Source organism: Patagioenas fasciata, chromosome 5, assembly GCF_037038585.1.
Source record: "Patagioenas fasciata isolate bPatFas1 chromosome 5, bPatFas1.hap1, whole genome shotgun sequence".
Lineage (NCBI taxonomy): Eukaryota > Metazoa > Chordata > Aves > Columbiformes > Columbidae > Patagioenas > Patagioenas fasciata.
This window is the reverse complement of record NC_092524.1, coordinates 19,698,975-19,720,815: the sequence shown is the minus strand read 5'-3', so window position 1 is coordinate 19,720,815 and position 21,841 is coordinate 19,698,975. Positions and strand designations below refer to the sequence as shown.

Sequence of the window (21,841 nt, the reverse complement as noted above, 5' to 3'; positions counted from 1 at the left end):
CTGTTTCAAGTTCAAATGCATGGCGTACAGTGTAACACTCATTTGACCTTCTAATGTTTTGGGTTTTTTATAATGTCTTTGCACTCTTCCTGTTTCCAGCCTTCTTTTTGGCCTTTTCAAGGCTTGGGTATACACTATTCTGCTCCTCAGGAATGATGTTACATAAGTTTCTGCTAGACACTTGAAGGAATTCCACCAGCAGTGTGGAATGCCTGCAACAAGAACCTGCTGAATGTGATCCATGGAGGTATGCAGGTTACTTTTAAAGGCTTGGGGCCAGATTCTGAGCTACCTAAGGTAGGTAGTCAAGCAGACATCTGGTCAGCCTCTGAGGCTGGTATGTTGTGAAAGACCTGAAATATGAACATCATTTTGGGGCTATAAGATGTGCTTCTAATTGCTAGAAAATATAGAGTATTGATTCTTTTTCCTTACATCTTGAGAGGCACTGTTTAAGTTTAGCATCTGCTCTGGTTGGTGTTTTTTTTGGTGTTGTGTTGTTTGTGGGTTTTTTGTGTTTTGTTGAGGGGAGGGTTGTTTCCGTTGTTTTTTCCACGAGTAGTTGAGTTGGGATACTGCTGCCTTTAGCCTGGACCAAGATCATTGTTGATGATAAACAATTATGATTGTGTCTGTCTGCACATACATTGTCTGTCTTAGGTGCTAATTCAATTTAGAATGTGATGTTTTTTCCACCTACCTTTGCTCCTGCAGGTCACTTCGCTAAAAAAAATGGTGCATTTCGGCATATAACAAAATGTAAGGGAGAGGGCAATCATTAATTTAGCTCAGCAAGAATAGACATAGCTGAAGACCATAATCATGTGGCTTTTCATCCTCTAATGTTTGCAAATAAATATGTAAACAAAATGTTGACCTGTCATGTCTATGCATGTTGTTGTGCTTTGTACTTCTCATTATGTAAGTACAGTTGGGGCCTTGTTGGGAAAACTGTTTCTGGTTGAAACTGAAAATGAGGCCAAGTCCTATTCTGAAACTAGTTAGGTTCCATCCAGGCTATATAATTTTAAATTCCCTTAACTCCCAGAGCTTTGCCAGACATCATGACTATCAAATTTGGGAGAAGCCTTTCTGATTTGGGGAGAACCAGGAGATAGTCTTCTTGTATGTAACTGGCAAATCAAGGGAGACTTTGGTGTGCTCTAGAACAAAAATAGTAATAATCATGTTATCTGTAGTCTGAAGGGAGTCTTCTTCCATGATGAGATCTCAGCAGCTTGTTAGGCAGTTAGCTTCTTAGAGGGATGGGATAAGTATATTCTTTATTAAAGAATTTGATTGGAAACTTCTTGGCATGGTAAATACTAGTGTGGACATCTATTTCTTTACACACTCTTGCTACATGTTAGATGTTATCCCAGCCAGAAGAAAACTTATCTAATGTGTTCTCAGAACTACTTGCTATATCTTCTTTTCTGAAAGCTCACAGGTTTATGCTGATAATTTTTGCCTTATTCCAAAAGATCTGAAAGATTGCTTAGTTGTTACATTACAAGGAAATTTTTCAGATGCAGAATGCAGAGAAGATGTGTAAAAGTATTAGCATGGGATGCTGGTAACCTGCATTGCTACTGGAAGTGATAGTGCTGTTAGGAGGTCTGTCTTTATTGTATCAGGAGCAAAAATACAATATTTTACTTCTAATGAAGGAAATTGAATCCTCATCATTTTTAGTTATTTCTAATTAAACTCGTACTATTTTATAAGGTAAAATAAAATTGGCATGTGCAACACTCAGGGTATTTTGTTTCCTTCATAGAAGTTGCAGAGAAGAAGCAGATCTTATTTGGGCATCTAAAAAGAAGTAACTTGCAGCGTTCAGCATTCTAAGATGGGGATAAGCCAAGTGTATGGTAATTTAAAAAACAGGGTATCAGTGAGGGAGTTGATGAGTGTTCCTTCCACCAACTTCAGGAATTTATTTCCCCTTGTTTACTTTTGTCGTCAAATAGAGACTTAATTTGGTAAGTAAGATGAAATAAAATTAACATGGTAACACACTTCAAGCAACAAGTAATGGGAATTAGTCTTATGGATTTAACCAAAAGCTGTTAGGTTGTATAACACTTCTGTCATATGTTGTGTAAGCAAAAGGAGCTGCAAACAAGTGTTTTACATGACCCTAGAAAATTTTTATCTTTGTGAAGAGTCCCATGGGACATGCCATACACCTAAAAGTCCGCACACCCCACCTCCAACCCAAAGTGGGGCATACATAGGTATGTACTCAAAGGCAATATGTAGACATTCAGCATAATCTGTAAGATCTGCTTTCTCTTGATGGTTTGGGGCTCAGAAATGGAGCTCCTGCTTCTTGCAATCATACAGGTGTTTTCTGTAACCATTTTTTTCTTGTCGATGACATGAAGGATAGTTTTTCTTAAATCTTAAGCTTTGTGAAGAAGGCAGAATTCTCTGCTAGTGTGCAGGAGTTTATTTTCTTATTTTATCTGTGCATGATTTTCAGCTGCCTATTTCCTGTAGCCAGCATCTTGGGTGAAAATTCTTGTGATTGTACTAACTTGTGGAACTTCAGTCTTTCACAGATGTAGGATCTATGCTGTATGTTACTATTTTTTTAGATACTTCTTGTGTAGTCGTTAAGAGATGCATTTTATATGAATACAAATGTTAAGTTTGCAATCTACGTAAACCCATATAGTGGATTTGTCAATATAATAAGGCTTTGGGTGGGGCAAACATTGATGTGAAATCACTCTTCAAGATAGTTGTGCATTTTTTCTGTTCTGATATTTCTTACTCAGTCTTTTCAGTTGCCCCATCTTAGTTGTTTGCTCCCTATTTGACAAATTTAGCGTAGTGTGTGAGGTTGTAGAGGGCTTAAATTTGAAATCACACGCATACACCCACACACACACACATCCCAATTCAACTATAAAAGCCAGAATTGTGCATAGATCCCTTGATACCAGTGTTGGCTAGGAAATTTACAGTATCCAATTTATTTGCTGGATTTATTTATTTTTGTGCACATACCAGATTTGTTAGGAAAGTAAGGACACATTTACTATACTAGTTCTTTAACTGCTTTATTCCAAATGATACGTATTGAAAACAGTGAAATATTTTTCTGTGTTGGTTAAACTTGGCAGAGATTTGTTTTATGAATAAATAGTGCTTCTCAGCACAATGGAGGGTTTTAACATTCTTAGTATTCTTAGCTTTACTTACTTCTCCCGTCACCTCAGGAAATGAGGGCCTGTGATTTGAGTGCATAACAGTTTCTTTATACTAGAAGTTAAATATTTATATGGCTAGCAAAACAACCTGTGCTATAACTGTGAGACAGAATTGAGAATGAATCACAGTGGACTCGAATAGCTTTATTCTTTATTTCAGATTTCGACCTATTAAAGGAAGGCAAGAAGAACTAAAAGAGGTGATTGAACGTTTTAAGAAAGATGAGCACTTAGAAAAAGCCTTCAAGTCCTTGACGTCAGGTGACTGGGCCCGGCACTATTTTCTTAACAAGAACAAAATGCAGGAAAGGTTGTTCAAGGAACATGTAGGTGTATTTGTAATTAATGTGCTTTTTCAGATGGTTGAAAGGCTAAGAAAATGTAAAAAATTCTTAAGAATGTAGCAATAGTAAAAGAAAGGATTCCACTGCTCTGTTATTTGTTTGATTGCTTTTTAACTGAAACCTCCTTTGTTTTTTAAAATCCAGCCAGCTCCCCACCCTCCTCTTTTTCTGAGTTAACTTACCGTTGCCTTTTATTTAATAGACATGTAGAAAAGAAAATGCATTTGCCTCTTTTGCTGTTGGCTTAGGTCGTAAGCAGAAGAGAGAAGACCTACTTCTGGGAGACAGGAGTTTCAAGGGCTTCTTTGATTGTTTGGAAGGGTTGTTTCTTTCCCCCCTTTTTTGTTTATTAATTTTGTGAGTTGTGTGGTTTTTTGTTTGTTTGGGGGGTTTGTTTGTTTGGTTTTTTCGCCCAAATTTTTGTTGTTGTTTTTGTTTGGGTTTTTTTTTGTTTGTGTTTTACTTAGAGCTATTGTAAATCAAATTGTGTGACAAAGAAAGGAAAAGGAAAAGGGAGAATTGTTGCTACCTGAAAATACACCAGTTGTTAAGCAGTCAAAAAATTCTGTTTTCCCAAAGTGTTGTTTGAGTAATACAACTCCACTTTAACTAAAAATAATTGATCCAGCAATCCCTAGATTTGTCATGGAAGTAATATCATTTTCAGAACTGGAAAGAATGAAATTTGATTCTGTAAACTGTTAGGTCTCAGTGATTCTTAAAGAGCTAAGAAGTAGTTTTGAATGCAGCTACTTAGTGACTTTAAGAAGAAATTATCCATTTTCATTGGTTGGGCCGATTTTGTACCATTGGAGACATCTTTAATTTTTTAAAACTCTTTAGATAGTCATGTTATTCATGTGAGGATTCCTGCAAGTCACTCTAAGTAAAAAAAGATTAACATAATGCACATAGCTAAAATTTATAATCAGAAACGCATTTCAGCAAACATCCCATTGCAGTATCCATTTTTTGTGTTTCTTGTCAGTTCACTGATTTTCATTATTTTTATATGAAAGTTCCTCTCTGCTTTTGTTTTGCTTGTAACAGAAAAGTACTGTTTTCTTTCATTGCAGGTATTTATTTATTTACGAATGTTTGCAACTGACAGTGGGTTTGAGATACTGCCTTGTAATCGATATTCTTCTGAGCAAAATGGAGCCAAAATCGTTGCAACAAAAGAATGGTAAAAAATAGTTTCCTCTTGCATTCTGTTTCTGTCAATTATTTTGAAATATTCTAAAAATTCTATTTTTGAAAGTATGGAGAATTAAAACTGCAACCACTGCAATACAGAGTTTTGTATTTTTACTTACAAATTACTTTTGTTATCTGTTTGTGATAAGTACTTAACACACAATGTGTGCATCTGTAGGACATTGGACGTAGCCACAAAGCTACCAGTATAAAAGGTGGTTTTATCTTCTTTTCAGTCAGATAATTATTTTCCTCTAATCGTGAGTTTTTTGCCTCCTGTTAGAAACATGACTATGTCAATACTCGCATTATACTGAATTTGTTATGCAGCAAATAATTGTGGGGGAAATTCGTTTTTCACCTTTTTGAAACTGAGGGGTGTTACTTGCATATTTTGATTGTGCAAAATAAATCTTTCCGGGAAACAGAAAGTTGGAACCCCAGTGTATCTTCCCCACCTCATTTTGGCACATAGGAGTTTCATCCTAAGCATGTCTGTGGCAGATCTGTGGGTTAATTCAGATTTTAAAATAAATACTCCCCTTCCTTCCCCCACCCAAGTTTATACTTGTTTTGCTTTATGACAGTGCATACTCGTAACAGCACATCTGAGATTATGATATGCTATTATGTGTGGGCTAGGGCTAGGATTGGGTGGCTAGACATTATGCTCGCAGCGTACCAAGTAAGCGTGCTGCTACTGTGGGGCTATGGCCTCATTTTGTGGGAGAATAAACTTCAACAAGGCTGAGATCAGTTTCTAGCTCTTCATGACTGTAGCTGGAAGTTCCACAGTCATGGTATAATCAGTGCTTTTTGGATTGTGGTGGTGGTTGGATGGTTGGTTTGTTTTTTCCTGTTTGAATTCTCTCCTTGGCTGATTCTTTGTGGTAGAAGCTTTGTACTTGGGTTTGTTGAAAATAAATTAACTTTTCATGCTCAAAATCTTGAGTGACCTGAGAAGACTGAAACAAGAGATTTGCTTCTTGACTCTGCCAGTATCTAGAAGACGACTGAGGCTCAAAACTAATAGAGTTCTCAGCACTCTAAGAAGAGGGTTTTGCACTTATAAGGCTTGGCTTCTAGTTTGTGTCCTTTATGTGTATTTAGAATCTCCATATTCATCTGTGTCAGAGTAATCTGGCTAAAGAGCAGTGAAAACAAATAACTTACAAGATAATGGAAATTGTGCACTTCTTCCTAGGCTGAATATTCAGTGCCTCTCATCTGCTACATTTATGATGGCAGATTGGCTGTCCACACATGAAGGCATTGTGGTTTTGTTGGTTTTTGTTGGTTCCTCCCTGCTTCTCCAAAGGTCTCTTTTAAGGACCAGCTTGATGCTGAAGAACTACTCATGAAAGAGGATGACATCTTGCATGAATTCTGGCCTTTTTTTGAGTCAATGCTGGGTGTTTGTTAAGAAGGCATGGAGCATCTTCACTATGTTGTGTTTTCTTGGCCAAAGGACGAAGTATAGGAAATGTAAACAAGAACAGCTGGAGGAAGTTAAAATACCTGAAGTGCTGATAGGGATGAAAAAAATCTTGCTTTTGGTTTTAACAACTACAGGAGCTGAAGTAATCAGCTCCTGCAATTTCTTGGTTGCAGTCTCAGAAAATTGTAGAAACAACGATGGTAATGTCTGTCAGAATTGATGTAGTTGATTCTATATAGTAACAAAAACATTTATTTCATGTCTGATAAAAAGTCTGTTTAGCCTAATATCTTATCTCTAACTGAAGTAAAACATGAGGTTTACAGGGGTTGAGTGAGAAATGATATACAAAACACTTCCTGTTATTGACAACATTTCTTTTTGTGAAATTACTTTGTAATTTTGGCATGTTTATTCTTATTTCTTCTACTTTTTTACACTAAAGGAAACGGAATGATAAAATAGAATTACTTGTGGGCTGTATTGCTGAACTGTCAGAAATGGAAGAAAACATGCTGCTGAGACATGGGGAAAATGACTTCAGTGTCATGTATTCCACACGGAAAAACTGTGCACAATTGTGGCTTGGTCCTGCTGCATTTATCAATCATGGTGAGTAGTAAGTATAGGAAGTATGTTAAAGAACATAAGCAATTCTGCTCAGAAGTGTTTTTATATGTGAGCTGAACAATACAGGACCTTACCTTAGAGAAACATCTCTGAATCTGGCATACTGGATCACTGTAGGACAAAATCCTGTTGGGATTTTCCCAGACCAGACCTGAATGACTGTGAACTGGGAAACTCAGAGGGCTCTAGGAAGTGATGTCTCCTTCCTTTACACAGACTTTGAATCTGGCAGGTAAATTAGTGGAGCATATTTTAAGTTACCTTGAATTCATTGTGAACTTAGTCAACAGTAATGTATTTGTTAGATGAACTTCTTATGCCTTCTTTAACGTTTCGCACAGAAGCTTAAGTGATTCTGTTGCGTTTGTATGCTGAAGAAAGAATCTGCAGGATTTAAGGTAAATCCTATTACTTTAAAGAGGAGGGAAACTGAATATTTGTGATAGCTTAGGGAAGAGCTCAGAAACCAAACTATACCAAAATAGGTATCTTTCGATGTATAGTTTTGTGCAATACTAACATAAATCCCAGTATTTAGTTGAGATTCTACAATTATTGAAGTCAGAGTGAATCCTTACTTTAGATATCTACAATTATTCATGTTTCAGGTCTTATCAACAGTTAATTGACTTTATCTTTTGGACCTTTTTCAGATTGCAGACCTAACTGTAAGGTAAGCAAGAAATTAAAAGTAAATAAATAAAGCACCCCGCATTTATTTCCCCTTTTGTCCCTGCATCTCTTCCTCCCCAACTGTTTTACTTTTGTTTTTTTCCTATTCAGATACTCTTCAACCTTAATGATTTTTTTTTTTTTTCTCCTTTCTGTCATATTCTTTCCCAGTTTGTATCAACGGGCAGGGATACAGCATGTGTGAAAGCTCTAAGAGATATTGAACCTGGAGAAGAAATCTCTTGTTACTATGGAGATGGGTTTTTTGGAGAAAATAATGAATACTGCGAATGTTACACCTGTGAAAGGTATGCATTAGCGGAAATAAGTTTCAAATCGGTCATATTAATGATAAATTTTGTGGAACTGAAAGTCCTTAATTATGAGTACTAAGATTTTTGGACACATAATTGCTTCCTAGGTATTTGTTGTAGTGATTTTTTTTTTGTTGTTAATGTTATTACTGAATGGCCGTGTTTTCTGAGAACTCCTGCATTCTGTTTTTCTTCTGATTCTCTGTTCTGGAAATAGCCCAAAATGAAAATAACAAAACAAGTGTAGATTGTTAAGAATATTTATACCAAATAAACTAGAATTGGAAGGAAAAGCAGTTGTAGCTTCTGTGAGACCATTAGCAACTGACCCCCAACTTCTGTTCTGTTTTTGCACTAGAAAAAGCAAATTTCATTAGTGTTCTTTATGTTGACCTGAAGTTCTCTTCTACTGGGAATGGGCAAAGTACTTTTCACCCTGTGTTGTTAGGACCTGGGGGTTTGTGCATTCGTAAAGATCTACAGGTTTGTACAGCACTTGCCTATATCTGTCCATCGTACAGTAGCAGCGAAGTTGTTGTTATATTTGTTTTTCACCTGTGCTGTCCCGACCTCATTTCTTCACAAAATCAGTTCAAAGGAATTCATAGTTAGTTTTTGCTATATTGAAACTTCTGCTTACTGTGAGCATGGAGGCTCAACATCATTTGTGAGAGCCTCACCTGATTCCAAGAGGAACTATGTAGAACCTGTTACAGTTTTGTTACCGTTTTGACCTAACTGTAGAGAGAAAAAACACCTATAAAGGTCAAAATATTAATAATATTGAGAAGTAGCTTAGTACACCTACATATGAATAGCTTACCTTCATTTTTACTAGCCAATTAGGTCACTACCAATTCTTGCAATTCAAGGGAAAACCTTCTGGTGTGGACCTCCAAACTCATACAATGTCAGGAGATCATTCTAAGTGAAGGGTACGGTCTCAGACTTCATCTAGAGAGCTGCTAGTAATAACATGCATCAGTCCTGGAAGCTGTGTAGTACTCTATAAGTGTGAACACTGATTGTTCTTTCCTTGTTAGTTGGTTTCCTGGTTACTTTGCCTTGTTTCTTTTTGCTCATGTTACTTTGATTGTTGATTTTAATGTAATTCTGACATACTTTCTCTTTCAGGACAATTGAATTTTGTGTCCAAACATTTTCATTAACTTGTCATCTTTGTATTTTAAGTACATTAAAATGTTATATTTTAAAGCTAACGTTTTGTTAATTTTAACTTCAGGAATCTGCTTTTCAGTCACAGTCCATGTTACAGCAAATATGAGAGATTTGGATTTAGGGGAGTTGAGCAAGGAAAAATGAGTCCTAACCAACAATAACAAGGCAACTGTCGCTTTGTACATCACAAAAAAGTCATCTTGAAGTGACCCAATTCTGACTATGCTGTAAAGGGTGTTAATTTTTAATGTTAAAATGCCTGACTTCTAAGAATCTGTGGGGTATGTTGGAGCTGTGGGAAGGTTAGCACTTTACAGTTTGTTTTGTTGTTTGTTGTTGTTGTTGTTGTTTTTTTTTCCCCAAGCCTCCAAAAATCATCACCAAGAAAAGATGCGTATCTTTACATATGTACATGTTGTCTTTTTAGGTGAGCCTGCTGTTCACGCTGGCTGAGACAACTGAGCACCAAAGACATGTCAGGAGACACTTATGGTTGTTCATAGAACCATTACTTTTTGATCTGAAGTGGCTGTTTCTTGTGCCATGTTCAGTCTAGTATCTTAATCTGCCTGTAATTTGCTGAATTCAAAGTAATACAGAAATAATGTTCTATATCAAACAAATACCAGCTAACTTCAGAACAAGTATTGTGTCTGCATAATAATTAACGTTGTGGAGCTTAAGATCCTGTCTCATTTTTCTGATGCAATTTTAGTCAAGTTCTGTAGATTTCCTTCCAGTACAACACACTGGAATCCAAACTGAAGTTGTCTTCAGTAGTTCTGTGAAGTGCAAGCATACTGGATTACTGCAGAGTATCAAAGGAATCCTAGTTGTACTGGTTGAAATGCAAGTACAGGAATTCTTAGTCTTCATCCTTTTCTGTGATAACTTTTTCTTTTCAAGTAATAAGTTTGCTCAGTGATTTAATGATCCTTGTAAATACATACTGGATTCTTCCAGTTACAAAAAAACACAGAACTGTGTGATAATTTTATTTCATTTTCTGTACTTTCCAACCCTGGTTGGTGCAGTAACAAGCATTGTAACTGAAGCTGGCGTTTTTTTACTCGCCCAATGTGATTAGGACGCATTTACGTTGTTTTCTAAGCTAGTATAAGTAGCATTTTGAACTACTGTAAGTAATTTTCAGCTGTATAGTTTGACGATGAAACAATAGGCATAAAGCAAGGGAAAACTTACTTTTGCAGTTTTTCTTCTTGCAAGAAATAAATAGAAGGTTTTTCTGCACATCTTACTAAAATGAAATAAGTATATAAACATCTTATTAAAACAGCCCATAAAATGCTAATAAATTAAGTGGCTATTGGTATTTTTTTAATCCATATATACTTGGGATTCAAACTATTGTATATTAAACAAAGTTCAAAGTTTATATTATGTCCTGTTTTTCTTTGTAGACGTGGAACTGGTGCTTTTAAATCAAGAGTGGGATTACCAGCACCTACTCCTGTGATTAATAGTAAATATGGACTGAGAGAAACAGATAAACGATTGAACAGACTTAAAAAGTTGGGTGACAGCAGCAAAAATTCAGACAGCCAGTCCGTCAGCTCTAACACTGATGCAGATACCACTCAGGAAAAATCTAATGCAAGTAAGTAAGGGGAAGAGCTTTTGAATGCAGGATTAAAGGTTTCATAAAAACATAAAGAACTTTCACGGTGATGGAATTCCTCGCTTAGTGTTGAGATGCATCTCAGATACTGGTCTGTAGAACTGTAATTTATTCAGAAATCTAAAGGCAATTTAAATAGCAAATGCATGATTTTTCTTAAGCATGTCAAGAACAATACATGGTATGTTTCTCTTCTGTTTTATTTATATTAAAAGCAAATAGTTTGTGTCATATTTCTAAGCATGTCAGTTAAAGTTCTGTCATTAAGGTATGTATTTCAAAGTATGGTGAACTATCACATGCAGTAGTATGGTTTAGGAAAGAAAACATATGTAGTTATCTACAACACTGTTAGTAGAGATTGTTAAAGAAATAGTTGTTTCCTTTAGAGACCCATTAAATTGGGCAGCTATTCACTCTCCACATCCAGGACATCCATATTCAGAAGGGATAGGTGAGGAAAGAGAGGAGGTGGGGTAGCCGTGTATGTTAGGGAGTGTTTTGATTGTCTTGAACTTGATGAGGGTGGTGATAGGGTTGGGTGTCTATGGGTGAGAATCAAGGGGAAGAGCAACAAGGTGGACATCCTGGTGGGGGTCTGTTACAGACCACTCTATCAGGATGAAGAGGCAGATTAAATATTTTGCAGGCAGCTGGGAGAAGTCTCCCAGTCACTAGCCCTTGTTCTTATGGGGGACTTCAACATACCAGATGTCTGCTGGAAATACAGCAGAGAGGAAGCCGTCTAGGAGACTCATGGAGTGCATGGAAGACAAGGTCCTGACACAGCTGGTGAGTGAACCTCCAGGGAAGGCATCCCACTGGATCTGTTGTTTGTAAATAGAGAAGGACTTGTGGGCAGTGTGTTGGTTGGAGGTTGTCTTGGGCATAGTGACCAGGAAAAGACAACAAAAAGGGCTGCTTCAAGTATATCAGCAGCAAAAGGAAGATTTGGGAAAATGTAGGTCTGCTGCTGAATGAGGAGGGTGTTCTGGTGACAGATGATACAGAGAAGGCAGACTTATTGAATGCCTTCTTCACGTCCATCTTTACTGCTAAAACTGGCCCTCAGGAATCCCAGACCCTGGAGGTAGGAAAGAAAGTCCAGAGAAAGGAAGACTTTCCCTTGGTTGAGAAAGATCAAGTTAGAGATTGTTTACACAAACTGAACATCTGCAAATCCATGGACCCTGATGGGATGAGCTCACAAGTGCTGAGAGAGTTGGCAGATGTTATTGCAAAGTCACTTTCCATCATCTTTGAAAGGTCTTGGAGAACAGGAGAGGCGCCTGAGGGCTGGAGGAAAGCCAGCGTCACTCCAGTCTTCAGAAAGGGCAAGAAGAATGACCCAGGAAATTACAGGCCAGTCAGCTCACCTCCATCCCTGGAAAGGTGATGAAACAGCTCATTCTGGATGTCATCTTCAAGAATGTGGAAGAAAATAAGGTTATCAGGGGTAGTCAGCATGGGTTCACCAAAGGGAAATCATGTTTGACCAACCTGATAGCCTTTTATGATGGTATGAACTGGCTGGATGGCAGAGCTCAGAAGGTTGTGATCATCAGTGTAAAGTCTGGTTGGAGGCCTGTAGTTAGTGGGGTTCCCTAGGTGTCAGTGTCAGGTCCAGTCCTGTTGAACCTCTTCAGTAATGACCTGCATGAAGAGACTGAGTGCACCCTCAGCAGGTTTGCTGGTGGTACCAAACTGGGTGGAAGGGCTGACACACCAGAAGGCTATGCTGCCATTCAGCAAGACCTGGACAGGCTGGAGGACTGGGCAGAGAAGAACCTGATGAAGTTCAACAAGAGCAAGTGTGGGGTCATGCGCCTGGGGAGGAATAACCCCAGGCATCAGTAAAGGTTGGGGGTGGGCCTGCTGGAGAGCAGCATTGCAGAGAAGGACTTGGGAGTTCTGGTTGACAGCAGATTGACCATGAGGCAACAATGTGCCCTTGTGGCCAAGAAGGCCAGCAGTATCCTGGGCTGCATTAAGAAGAGTGCGACCAGCAGGTTGCACTTCACTCTCTACTCTGCCCTGGTGAGACCGCATCTGGAGTACTGTGTCCAGTTCTGGGCTTCCCAGTTTAGGAAGGATAAGGAATTACTGGAGAGACTCCAGTGGCAGACTACGAAGATGATTAGGGGCCTAGAGCACCTTTTTTAAGAACAGAGGCTGAGAGAACTGGATCTGTTCAGCCTGGAGAAGAAAAGGCTGAGTGGGATCTCATCAGTGTTTATAAATATCTCAAGGGTGGATGTCAAGAGGATGGGACCAGACTTCTTTCAGGGTGCCCAACGATAGGATAAGAGGCAACAGGCACAGACTGAAACATAGGAGGTTCCATCTGAATATAAAGAGAAACTTCTTTTCTTTGAGAGTGACGGATCACTGGAACAGGCTGCCCAGAGAGGTTGTGGAGTCTCCTTCTCTGGAGACATTCAAAACCCATCTGGACACATTCCAATCTACTCTAGGTGTACTTGCTTTAACAGCTGGGTTGGACTAGATGATCTCTAGAGGTGCCTTCCAACCCTAACCATTTCATGATTCTGTGACTGAGTTTTCTATTCTTGGAGAAGTTAGAAGGGCTGTCAGCAGATCTGCTGCTTTGGACTTCCAAAGGGCAGATTTGACCTGTTTAAGGGGCTCGTTGGCTGGTGAGGCAGACCTGAAGTACAAGGTTGTCCAGGAAGGCTGGTCTCTCTTCAAGAAGGTAATCTTAGAGGCACAGGAGCAGGCTGTCTCCGTGTGCTGAAAGGCAAGCCAGCAGGGAAGAAGGCTGGCCTGGCTGAATAGAGAGCTGCGGCTGGAACTTAGGAATAAAAAGAGAATTTATAACCTTTGGAAGAAGGGACAGGCTAAAGAGGAATACAAGGATGCTGTGAGGTTATGCAGGGAGAAAATTAGAAGGGCCAAAGCCCAACTTGAGCTGGGCCTGGCTACAGCTGTAAAAGGCAACAAGAAATGCTTCTATAAATATATCAGCAACAAAAGAAGAGCTAAGGAGAATCTCCAACCCTTGATGGATGCTGGGGGAAACATAGTGACAGAGGATGATGGAAAGGCTGAGGTGCTAAATGCCTTCTTTGCCTCAGTCTTTAATAGTCAGAACAGTTGTGCTTCAGGTACCCAGCCCCCTGAGTCAGAAGACAGGGATAGGGAGCAGAATGAAGCCCCAATAATCCAAGGGGAAATGGTTAGCGACCTGCTACATCTCTTGGACACCAACAAGTCTATGGGGCCAGATGGGTACACGCAAGGGTGCTGAGGAAGCTGGTGGAGATGTTCACTGAGCCACTTTCCATTATCTATCAGCAACCCTGGCTAACTGGGGAGGTCCCAGTTGACTGGAAGTTGGCAAATGTGGCACCCATCTACAAGAAGGGCTGGAAGGAGGATTCAGGGAACTACAGACCTGTCAGTCTGACCTCTGTGCCAGAGAAGGTCATGAAGCAGATGATCTTGAGTAACATCGCATGGCACATACAAGAGAACCATATGATCAGACCCACTCAACATGGGTTTATGAAAGGCTGGTCCTGCTTGACCAGCCTGATCTCCTTCTATGACAAGGTGACCCATCTAGTAGATGAGGGAAAAGCTGTGGGTGTTGTGTACTTAAACTGCAATAAGGTGTTTCACACAGTATCCCACAGCATTCTCCTGGAGAAGCTGGCAGCTCATGGCCTCGATGTGTGTACTCTTTGATGGATAAAGAACTGGCTGGATGGCCGGGCCCAAAGAGTTGTGGTGAACAGAGTCAAATCCAGTTGGTGGCCAGTCACGAGTGGTGTTCCCCAGGGCTCAGTATTGGGGCCAGTTCTGTTTAAACTCTTTATCAGTGATCTGGATGAAGGGATTGAGTGCACCCTCAGTAAGTTTGCAAATGACACCAAATAGGTTGGGTGTGTTGATCTGCTGGAGGGTAGGAAGGCTCTACAGAGGGATCTGGACCAGCTGGATTTCTGGGCTGAGGCCAATTGTATGAGGTTCAACAAGGCCAAGTGCCAGGTCACAACACTTGGGTCACAACAACCCCAGGCAGCGCTACAGGTTCAGGGAAGAGTTGCTGGAAAGCTGCCTGGCAGAAAGAGATCTCGGGGTGTTGATCAACAGCTAACTGAACATGAGCCAGCAGTGTGCCCAGGTGGCCAAAAGGGCCAGCAGCATCCTGCTGGTTGTATCAGGAATAGTGTGGCCAGAAGAACTAGAGAAACGATTGTACACTTGTACTCGGTGCTGGTGAGGCCCCTGAATACTGTATATTCAGTTTTGAGCCCCTCATCTTAAGAAAAACATTGAAGTACTGGAGAGAGTGCAGAGAAGGGCAACGAAGCTGCTCAGGGGCCTGGAGTAAAAGTCTTATGAGGAGCAGTTGGGGGACCTGGGGCTGTTTAGCCTGGAGAAAAGGAGGCTGAGGGGAGACCTTATCACTGTCTACAACTACGTGAAAGGAGCATGGAGAGTGTTAGTCTCTTCTCCCAAGTAGCAAGTGTTAAGACAAGAGGAAATGGCCTCAAGGTGTGCCAGGGGAGGTTTAGAATGGATATTAGGAAAAAATTCTTCACGGGAGGGGTTGTCAGGCATTGGAACAGGCTGCCCAGGGAAGTGGTGGAATCACTGTTCCAGGAGGTGTTTAAAAGACATTTAGACATGGTTCTTAGGGACATGGTTTAGTGCTGGAGTTATGTTAGGTTATGGTTTGACTCGATGATCCTGAGGGTCTCTTCCAACTGAAATGATTCTATGACTGATAGTTCAGGTACCTATTTTAAAGTGAAAGTGTACAGTTAGTAATCTTCGAAGAAATTGGAAGGGATTTTTGTTTGTGATGCTCCTGAGAGACTTCTCTTCATGGAGTAGTGAGTATCATTTATTTACTTTACCCCTTCCCCAAGCCTCCCATCTTCAGTATAGGCTAAATATAAATAACTTCAACTTTGACTTAACTATTAGGTTGGTGCAAAAGGAATTGCAGATTTTGCATTGTTGAAATTTGCTGTTTGATATTGAAATACATTCTTAAATGTGGGGTTTTTTATATGTCATTTCAGTGCGCTCTTTTTGCTTTCTTTTTTTGCTACTGACTTATTACTTGCTATTTATTTTATATTTATTTTAGACTATGGAAATTATATTAGACAAAAAGCAAATTCGAGCATGTTTCTTATTTGAGTTCAAAATGGGTCGTGAAACAGCAGAGACAACTCACAACATTAGCAATGCATTTGGCCCGAGAACTGCTGATGAACGTACAGTGCAGTGGTAGTTCAAGAAGTTTTGCAAAGGAGACCAGAGCCTTGAAGATGAGGAGCATAGTGGCAGCCATTTGAAGTTCACAGTGACCAGCTGAGAGCAATCATCGAAGCTGATCCTCTTACAGCTACATGAGAAGTTGCCAAAGAACTTAACATTGACCATTCTATAGTCGTTTGGCATTTGAAGCAAATTGGGGGGGGGAAAAAAAGTGCCTCACAAGCTGGCTGAAAATAAATTGTCATTTTGAAATGTCGCACCCTCTATTCTTTTACACAACAACGGTGAACCATTTCTCAATCCAATTGTGACTTGTGATGAAAAGTGGATTTTATATGACAACTGGCGATGGCCAGTGGTTGGACTGAGAAGAACCTCCAAAGCACTTCGCAAAGCCAAACTTGCACCAAAAAGAGGTCATGATCACTCTTTGGTGGTCTGCTACCAGTCTGATCCATTACAGCTTTTTGAATCCCAGTGAGACTATTACATCTGAGAAATCTGTTCAGCAAATCAATGAGATGCAGCAAAAGCTGCAATGCCTGGAGCCAGTGTTGGTCAACAGAAAGGACCCAATTCTTTTCCACAACAATGCCAGACAGCATGTCACACAACCAACATTTCCAAAGTTGAATGAATTGGGCTACAAAGTTTTGCCTCATCTGCCATATTCACCTGACCTCTCACCAACCTACTACCAGTTTTTCAAGCATCCTGACAACTTTTGGTAGGGAAAACACTTCCATGTCCAGAAGGATGCAGAAAATGCTTTCCAAGACTTCATTGAAATCTGAAGCACAGGTTTTTACGCTACAGGAATAAATGAACTTATTTCCCATTGACAAAAATGTAGTGGTTCCTATTTTTATTAATAAAGATGTGTTTGAGCCTGGTTATAATGACTTAAAATTCACAGTCCAAAACCGCGATTACTTCTGCATCAACCTAATAGCAAACAGGTTTAGAACCACATAAAATATGGTTCCATCTGGCTCCTCTTTGACCCTGTGATTTTTTTTTTTTTTTTTTTAAAGGCACACAACTTCCCAAAACTCTCTTATGATCTCTAATTTAAAAAGCTTTAGAATTACAGCTTTGCTTGGGTAGACAAAACTACTTTGCTTACCACAGTAGGTGATAGGAAACTAGATACCTGAAATGGAAACCATTACAGTAGTTAAGCAGGTTTTTTCCTTCCCCTGTAGGAGAAAATTCTGGGTTAATACTACAGCATGCTGATCATAAGATTTTGTTGGAATAATACTCAGTAAAATCTGTGGGTAATGTGGGACAGATTTTTGAAAAAAATGGGAGAAGAATTATTTCAGTAAAAACCAAATTTGGTATATTTGGGGCAGTAAGGGAAGTGTAACTGGAATTCAGGTGTGCTTGTGACTTGACAATTTTTTTCATGTCTGATTTGCAAGTTAAGCGGTCTTGCCTCTTTACTGTGTACTCTCTAGCCTGTTTCACAGATTTCGATGAAGTGTTTAAAATTATAAACAACTGCAGTATTTGGGACTAGGAATCTCAGGATAAAGCAGTGTCATAACAAAGCCACCTTTTTGTTTTACAGATAACAGAAAATCTTCAATTGGCGTGAAAAAGAACAGCAAAACCAGAACATTAACAAGACAGTCTATATCAAGAATTCCAGCATCATCAAATTCTACCTCATCTAAACTAACTCATATAAATAATTCCAGGGTACCAAAGAGACTGAAAAAGCCTGCAAAGCCTTTACTTTCAAAGATAAAGTTGAGAAATCAGTGCAAAAGGCCAGAGCAAAAGAATGCTTCCAGAAAGCTCGATATGGGAAATTTAGTTCTCAAAGAGCCTAAAGTAGTTTTGTATAAAAATTTGCCCATTAAAAAGGATAAAGAATTGGAGGGACCAGTCAAAGTTGCAGTCTCTAGTGGATGCTTAACAAGGCACGCAGCAAGAGAACATAAACTGAATTCTGTGAAAGGTGCTCACGAGCATGGTGATATACCACCCTGCACATATGTAACAAGGAGGTCAATGAGAGCAAGGATGAATTTGAAGGAGACCTCTGACATAAAGCTTGAACCAAATATGTTGGATAGCTATAAAAATAATTTGACCGAAACACAATTGGATATTTTAGAGCAACAGTCTCATGTGAAAAATGAAAATGACGTGACTCATGGACCATCACATAAAGGGCAGATTAGATACCAGAAAAATGATGCAGGCATGTCAAAAAAGAAATCTCGACAAGGAAAACTTGTGAAGCCATCTGCAAAAATAGAAGAAATTGATACTACACACAGTACACCTGTGAAAGATGGAGTACCAGATTTGATTAGTTCTCATTCAGAACTCAAAGAGAGGAATAATGTGGTAGACACACCTGTTGGCTATAAAGACTGTATCCCTGGATCTGGTGGCTGCTCTGTTTTAACATCTGACAATTTTACAGCAAAAGATAGCTTTAGAACTGCAAAAAGCAAGAAGAAGAGACGAATCACGAGATATGATGCACAACTTATCCTTGAAAATAGCTCTGGGATACCTAAACTGACTCTTCGTAGACGCCATGATAGCAGTAGCAAGGCAAATGACCAAGAAAGTGATGGAATGAGTTCTTCAAAAATAAGCATCAAATTAAGCAAAGACCATGAAAAGGATAATAATTTATATGTAGCAAAGCTAAATAATGGGTTTAACTCAGGATCAGGCAATAGTTCAACAAAATTAAAAATACAGCTAAAACGAGAGGAAGAAAACAGAGGGACATACCCTGAGGACCTTCATGAAAATGGTATGTGTTGTAGTGAAACTCTTTCCCTTTTGGAGTCAAGAATGGAAGTAGATGATTATGGTCACTATGAAGAGGAAACAGCAGATGAATCTTCATCAGAAGAGAATGATGAAGAGGAAGATGACTATGATGACGAATTTGATGACTTTATTCCTCTTCCTCCAGCGAAGAGATTAAGGCTTATTGTTGGCAAAGATTCAATAGATATTGATATTTCTTCCAGGAGGAGAGAAGATCAGTCTTTAAGACTCAATGCATAAGCTTATAGATCTTAAACTGACCTGGATGTCATTTAAAGAGAAAATCCATTTGATTATTCTTTAACTGAAGAACTTTCTGGAAAATTTAGTGGCAGCACTTCTTTATTGTTTATTCACCTATCAAGATAATGTAGAAAGTGTACAGCATACTGACTCTTCTTAAGTCTGATTTGTGCAGATTTTTATTGTACTTTTTAATAGCCTTATGTGCAATTCTGGGATAGAGGTAATGCTCTGTTGTAAAATAAAGGCTCAAGCGAAGTTATGAAATTGCATCAAATCTTTCCATGCAGGACAATGAGAATACAGTGTGGCTACATAATTATTTTTTATTAGTAAGAGCATTAGTTTGCTCTTACAATATTTGACTAAACAATTTAAAAAATCATAGTAGCAGTATAATAAGGTTTTCTAGTATATGTTAATATCACCAGCAATGATCTACAGCTTTTCAGTTTATTTGCTAGATGTTTTTTTTCCCCCTTGGAGTTTGTCAATTTTAACACTGTATGCTGTCCGAGACATACTGTTTGCGGCCTTTGTTATAGTAGCAAACAGTTGGTTGGAAGTCAAATTGATTTCTTTAAAAAAAGATTTTTTTAAAAAAAAATGAGAAGTTGTTGACAGTTTGCTGACTTTTTAGTACATTATATGTACAAGGGTAGCAGTATGCATAATAAAAGTTTGGATAATGGTGTATTTATTGCTTGTTATGTAAATTAAACACCTTGTATTTAACACTTTTCAATACTTTTAGATAAAATTGTTCTTTGCAAGAATGATTGGTGCTTATTTTTTCAAGAATTTGCTGTGAAATAATGTGATTACGATGGGCAACATTTATCCAATGAACTGCAGTGTCCTAAATTGGTTCTTCATATTTTCTGTTGCACTTGTAAAATGCTACAAGGAATTTAAAGAAAATCTATTCACTTTAACTTATGATAGTTTTATGAAATTAAAAAAAAAACTAAGTCACAGCTTTTGTTCTGTGGTAACCTATAAATTGTTTGTCTTTTAAGAACCAGTTGTAAAAGACTGAAAAAATATGTATATGTTGTAAATATTTGTGTGTTGTGAGAAATTTTGTCATAAGAAATTGAGGTAACTTGCCAGAAGGGTTTTTAAGTTTAGAAATACATCCATGCAAATAAAGTAGGAAATTGTAAACCTAGTTTTAAACTCTGCATCAGCTGGAGTTCTTTGCTCGTACATAGTTCATGTTATACTTCAGAGTCTGCTTTATAACAATGAAGAGTATCAGGGCAATCTTTGGCTCTTTTGTTTTTAATAAAAGAATGTTAGGAAACCTCTGGGCACAATGGACTTGTTTGTATGCATAGATCTCCTTTGTAAGCTATTTCTTTGAAACAGGCTTAAAATGTTACGGTGGATATAACTGTATAGCACTGTGGTCTATGCTATTTGTGTTTTTATGGAACCATGGATTAAGGTTTGGAGATTTTTTATCTAAGGGTGTAGAAACAGAAATAGCATCTTGACTGAAATGTGCTCTTGGGTTAGTTGAATCCATTCTCAGCTCCATAGTATTTGGATGTCAGGTCCAACCCTCTCTGCCCAGAAGAACAAGAGTTTGAGTTACATGGCCACTGTATTTACCCAGTTTTGAAAGTATTAGTGGAAATGGGTGGGTGAATTTGCACATGAGTTCATCATAAGGGTTTGGCCCATCTCTCTGACCCTCACAGAAATGAATAATTTTTAAAAAAAATCTCCAAAAGCATTTCAGTATTTTTTAGACTGCAAATCGGATGGTAGAACCTGCCTTTATCTGTCCTTCTGTATTCTTAGCAGAGAATTAAATACAGAATTAGACACAATACTTGTAACTTTTTTTTTTGTTGCTGTGCCCAGTCTCTGTTAAAGGCAAGCTGTGTCTCGGGTACAGAGAGTATATTTAAAAAAAAAAAAAAAAAAAAAGGTAGGCCTTTATGCAATGCAGAGCCTCTCCTGTCGGTCCTGGGGCTTTAGTACATGGAAGACTGAAGATGAAACCTTTGGTAAGTGTGCTGATATTTTTGAGTACTGAGTTCAGCTACAGTTGATGACAAATAACAGTAATACAGCTGTTTCCTCAAGAATTCACCTGCAATTTTACTGGTGATGTGCCCTGCAAGTATGTGGCTATATCAGTGAAAATGTGAAGAGTTTGTAACAGAGTTGCATGCTTTCTGTTCACTGCCTTGTAGATCATTACTGTCGTGCGCACTGGGATACCAGTTCCCGTAGTTTGCTCCATACACCATTTTTCTTGTACCTCGTCTGCCTCCCTGCTCCTCCTGCTTGCAAATTCATGCTGAATGGTCCCCCAGCAGCCTTGGTGGGTCTAGTGGATGGTGATTGGTTTGCAGAAACATAGTTCACTTGGGTATTTGAGAAAAAGGGGTTGATGCAGCACGCAAACATTGCCAGCTGTTGTTGGTATTTGCTGACCGCTATGCTCAAGAGTAAGTTTAGGGCTTGCTAGACCAACATGAAGCAATGAAAGCAGATAATGAAAGAGGTGATGAAGGAATGACAAGAGAATCCTGCCCTTAGAGGTAGACGCTGTTTTCCTGGAGTAGATGTTCCTACTAACTCATAGTTCAGCCAGCCCCTTAATGGGAGCTGCGTTTCTTTGATACAAAAATATGTACAAATACCTCTTTGGGCATCAGGAACTCTGGATTGCTCCAGTTCACAGAACAATTATCTTGGAGAATTCAGAGCAAAAGCTTTTAGTTATTTCCAGGGTAGACATGTCTACAGATTTTTGGTGTTACAAACACCTTAAAAATAAGTAAATGTGTTCCCCAAAGTTGATCAGGTAGGCAGGGATTGTACAACCCTAGTCTCTTCTATCCTTCCTCTACTCCAGAAAATATTATTTTTCCATAATTTCTATG

At 38.8% G+C, this 21,841-nt stretch overlaps 1 protein-coding gene across 6 annotated transcripts in view; it reads left to right on the top strand.

Annotated features, from left to right (window-relative positions):
• Positions 1-20,244, top strand: part of KMT5B (lysine methyltransferase 5B) — a 39,137-nt gene extending 18,893 nt beyond the window's left edge. For 4 of the 6 annotated variants that reach the window (XM_065838405.2, XM_065838406.2, XM_071809062.1 and 1 more), the window contains 7 exons: positions 3,382-3,547; positions 4,642-4,751; positions 6,646-6,812; positions 7,484-7,503; positions 7,674-7,810; positions 10,417-10,613; positions 17,467-20,244. In XM_065838405.2, coding sequence (XP_065694477.1) covers positions 3,382-3,547; positions 4,642-4,751; positions 6,646-6,812; positions 7,484-7,503; positions 7,674-7,810; positions 10,417-10,613; positions 17,467-18,935 — 2,266 coding nt within the window. In that variant the 3' untranslated portion in view covers positions 18,936-20,244. Of the gene's footprint in view, positions 1-3,381; positions 3,548-4,641; positions 4,752-6,645; positions 6,813-7,483; positions 7,504-7,673; positions 7,811-10,416; positions 10,614-11,283; positions 11,427-17,466 lie in introns of those variants that run through there. The other 2 variants (XR_010651398.2, XM_065838411.2) reach the window with 2 other exon arrangements.
• The last annotated feature ends 1,597 nt before the right edge of the window (positions 20,245-21,841 follow it).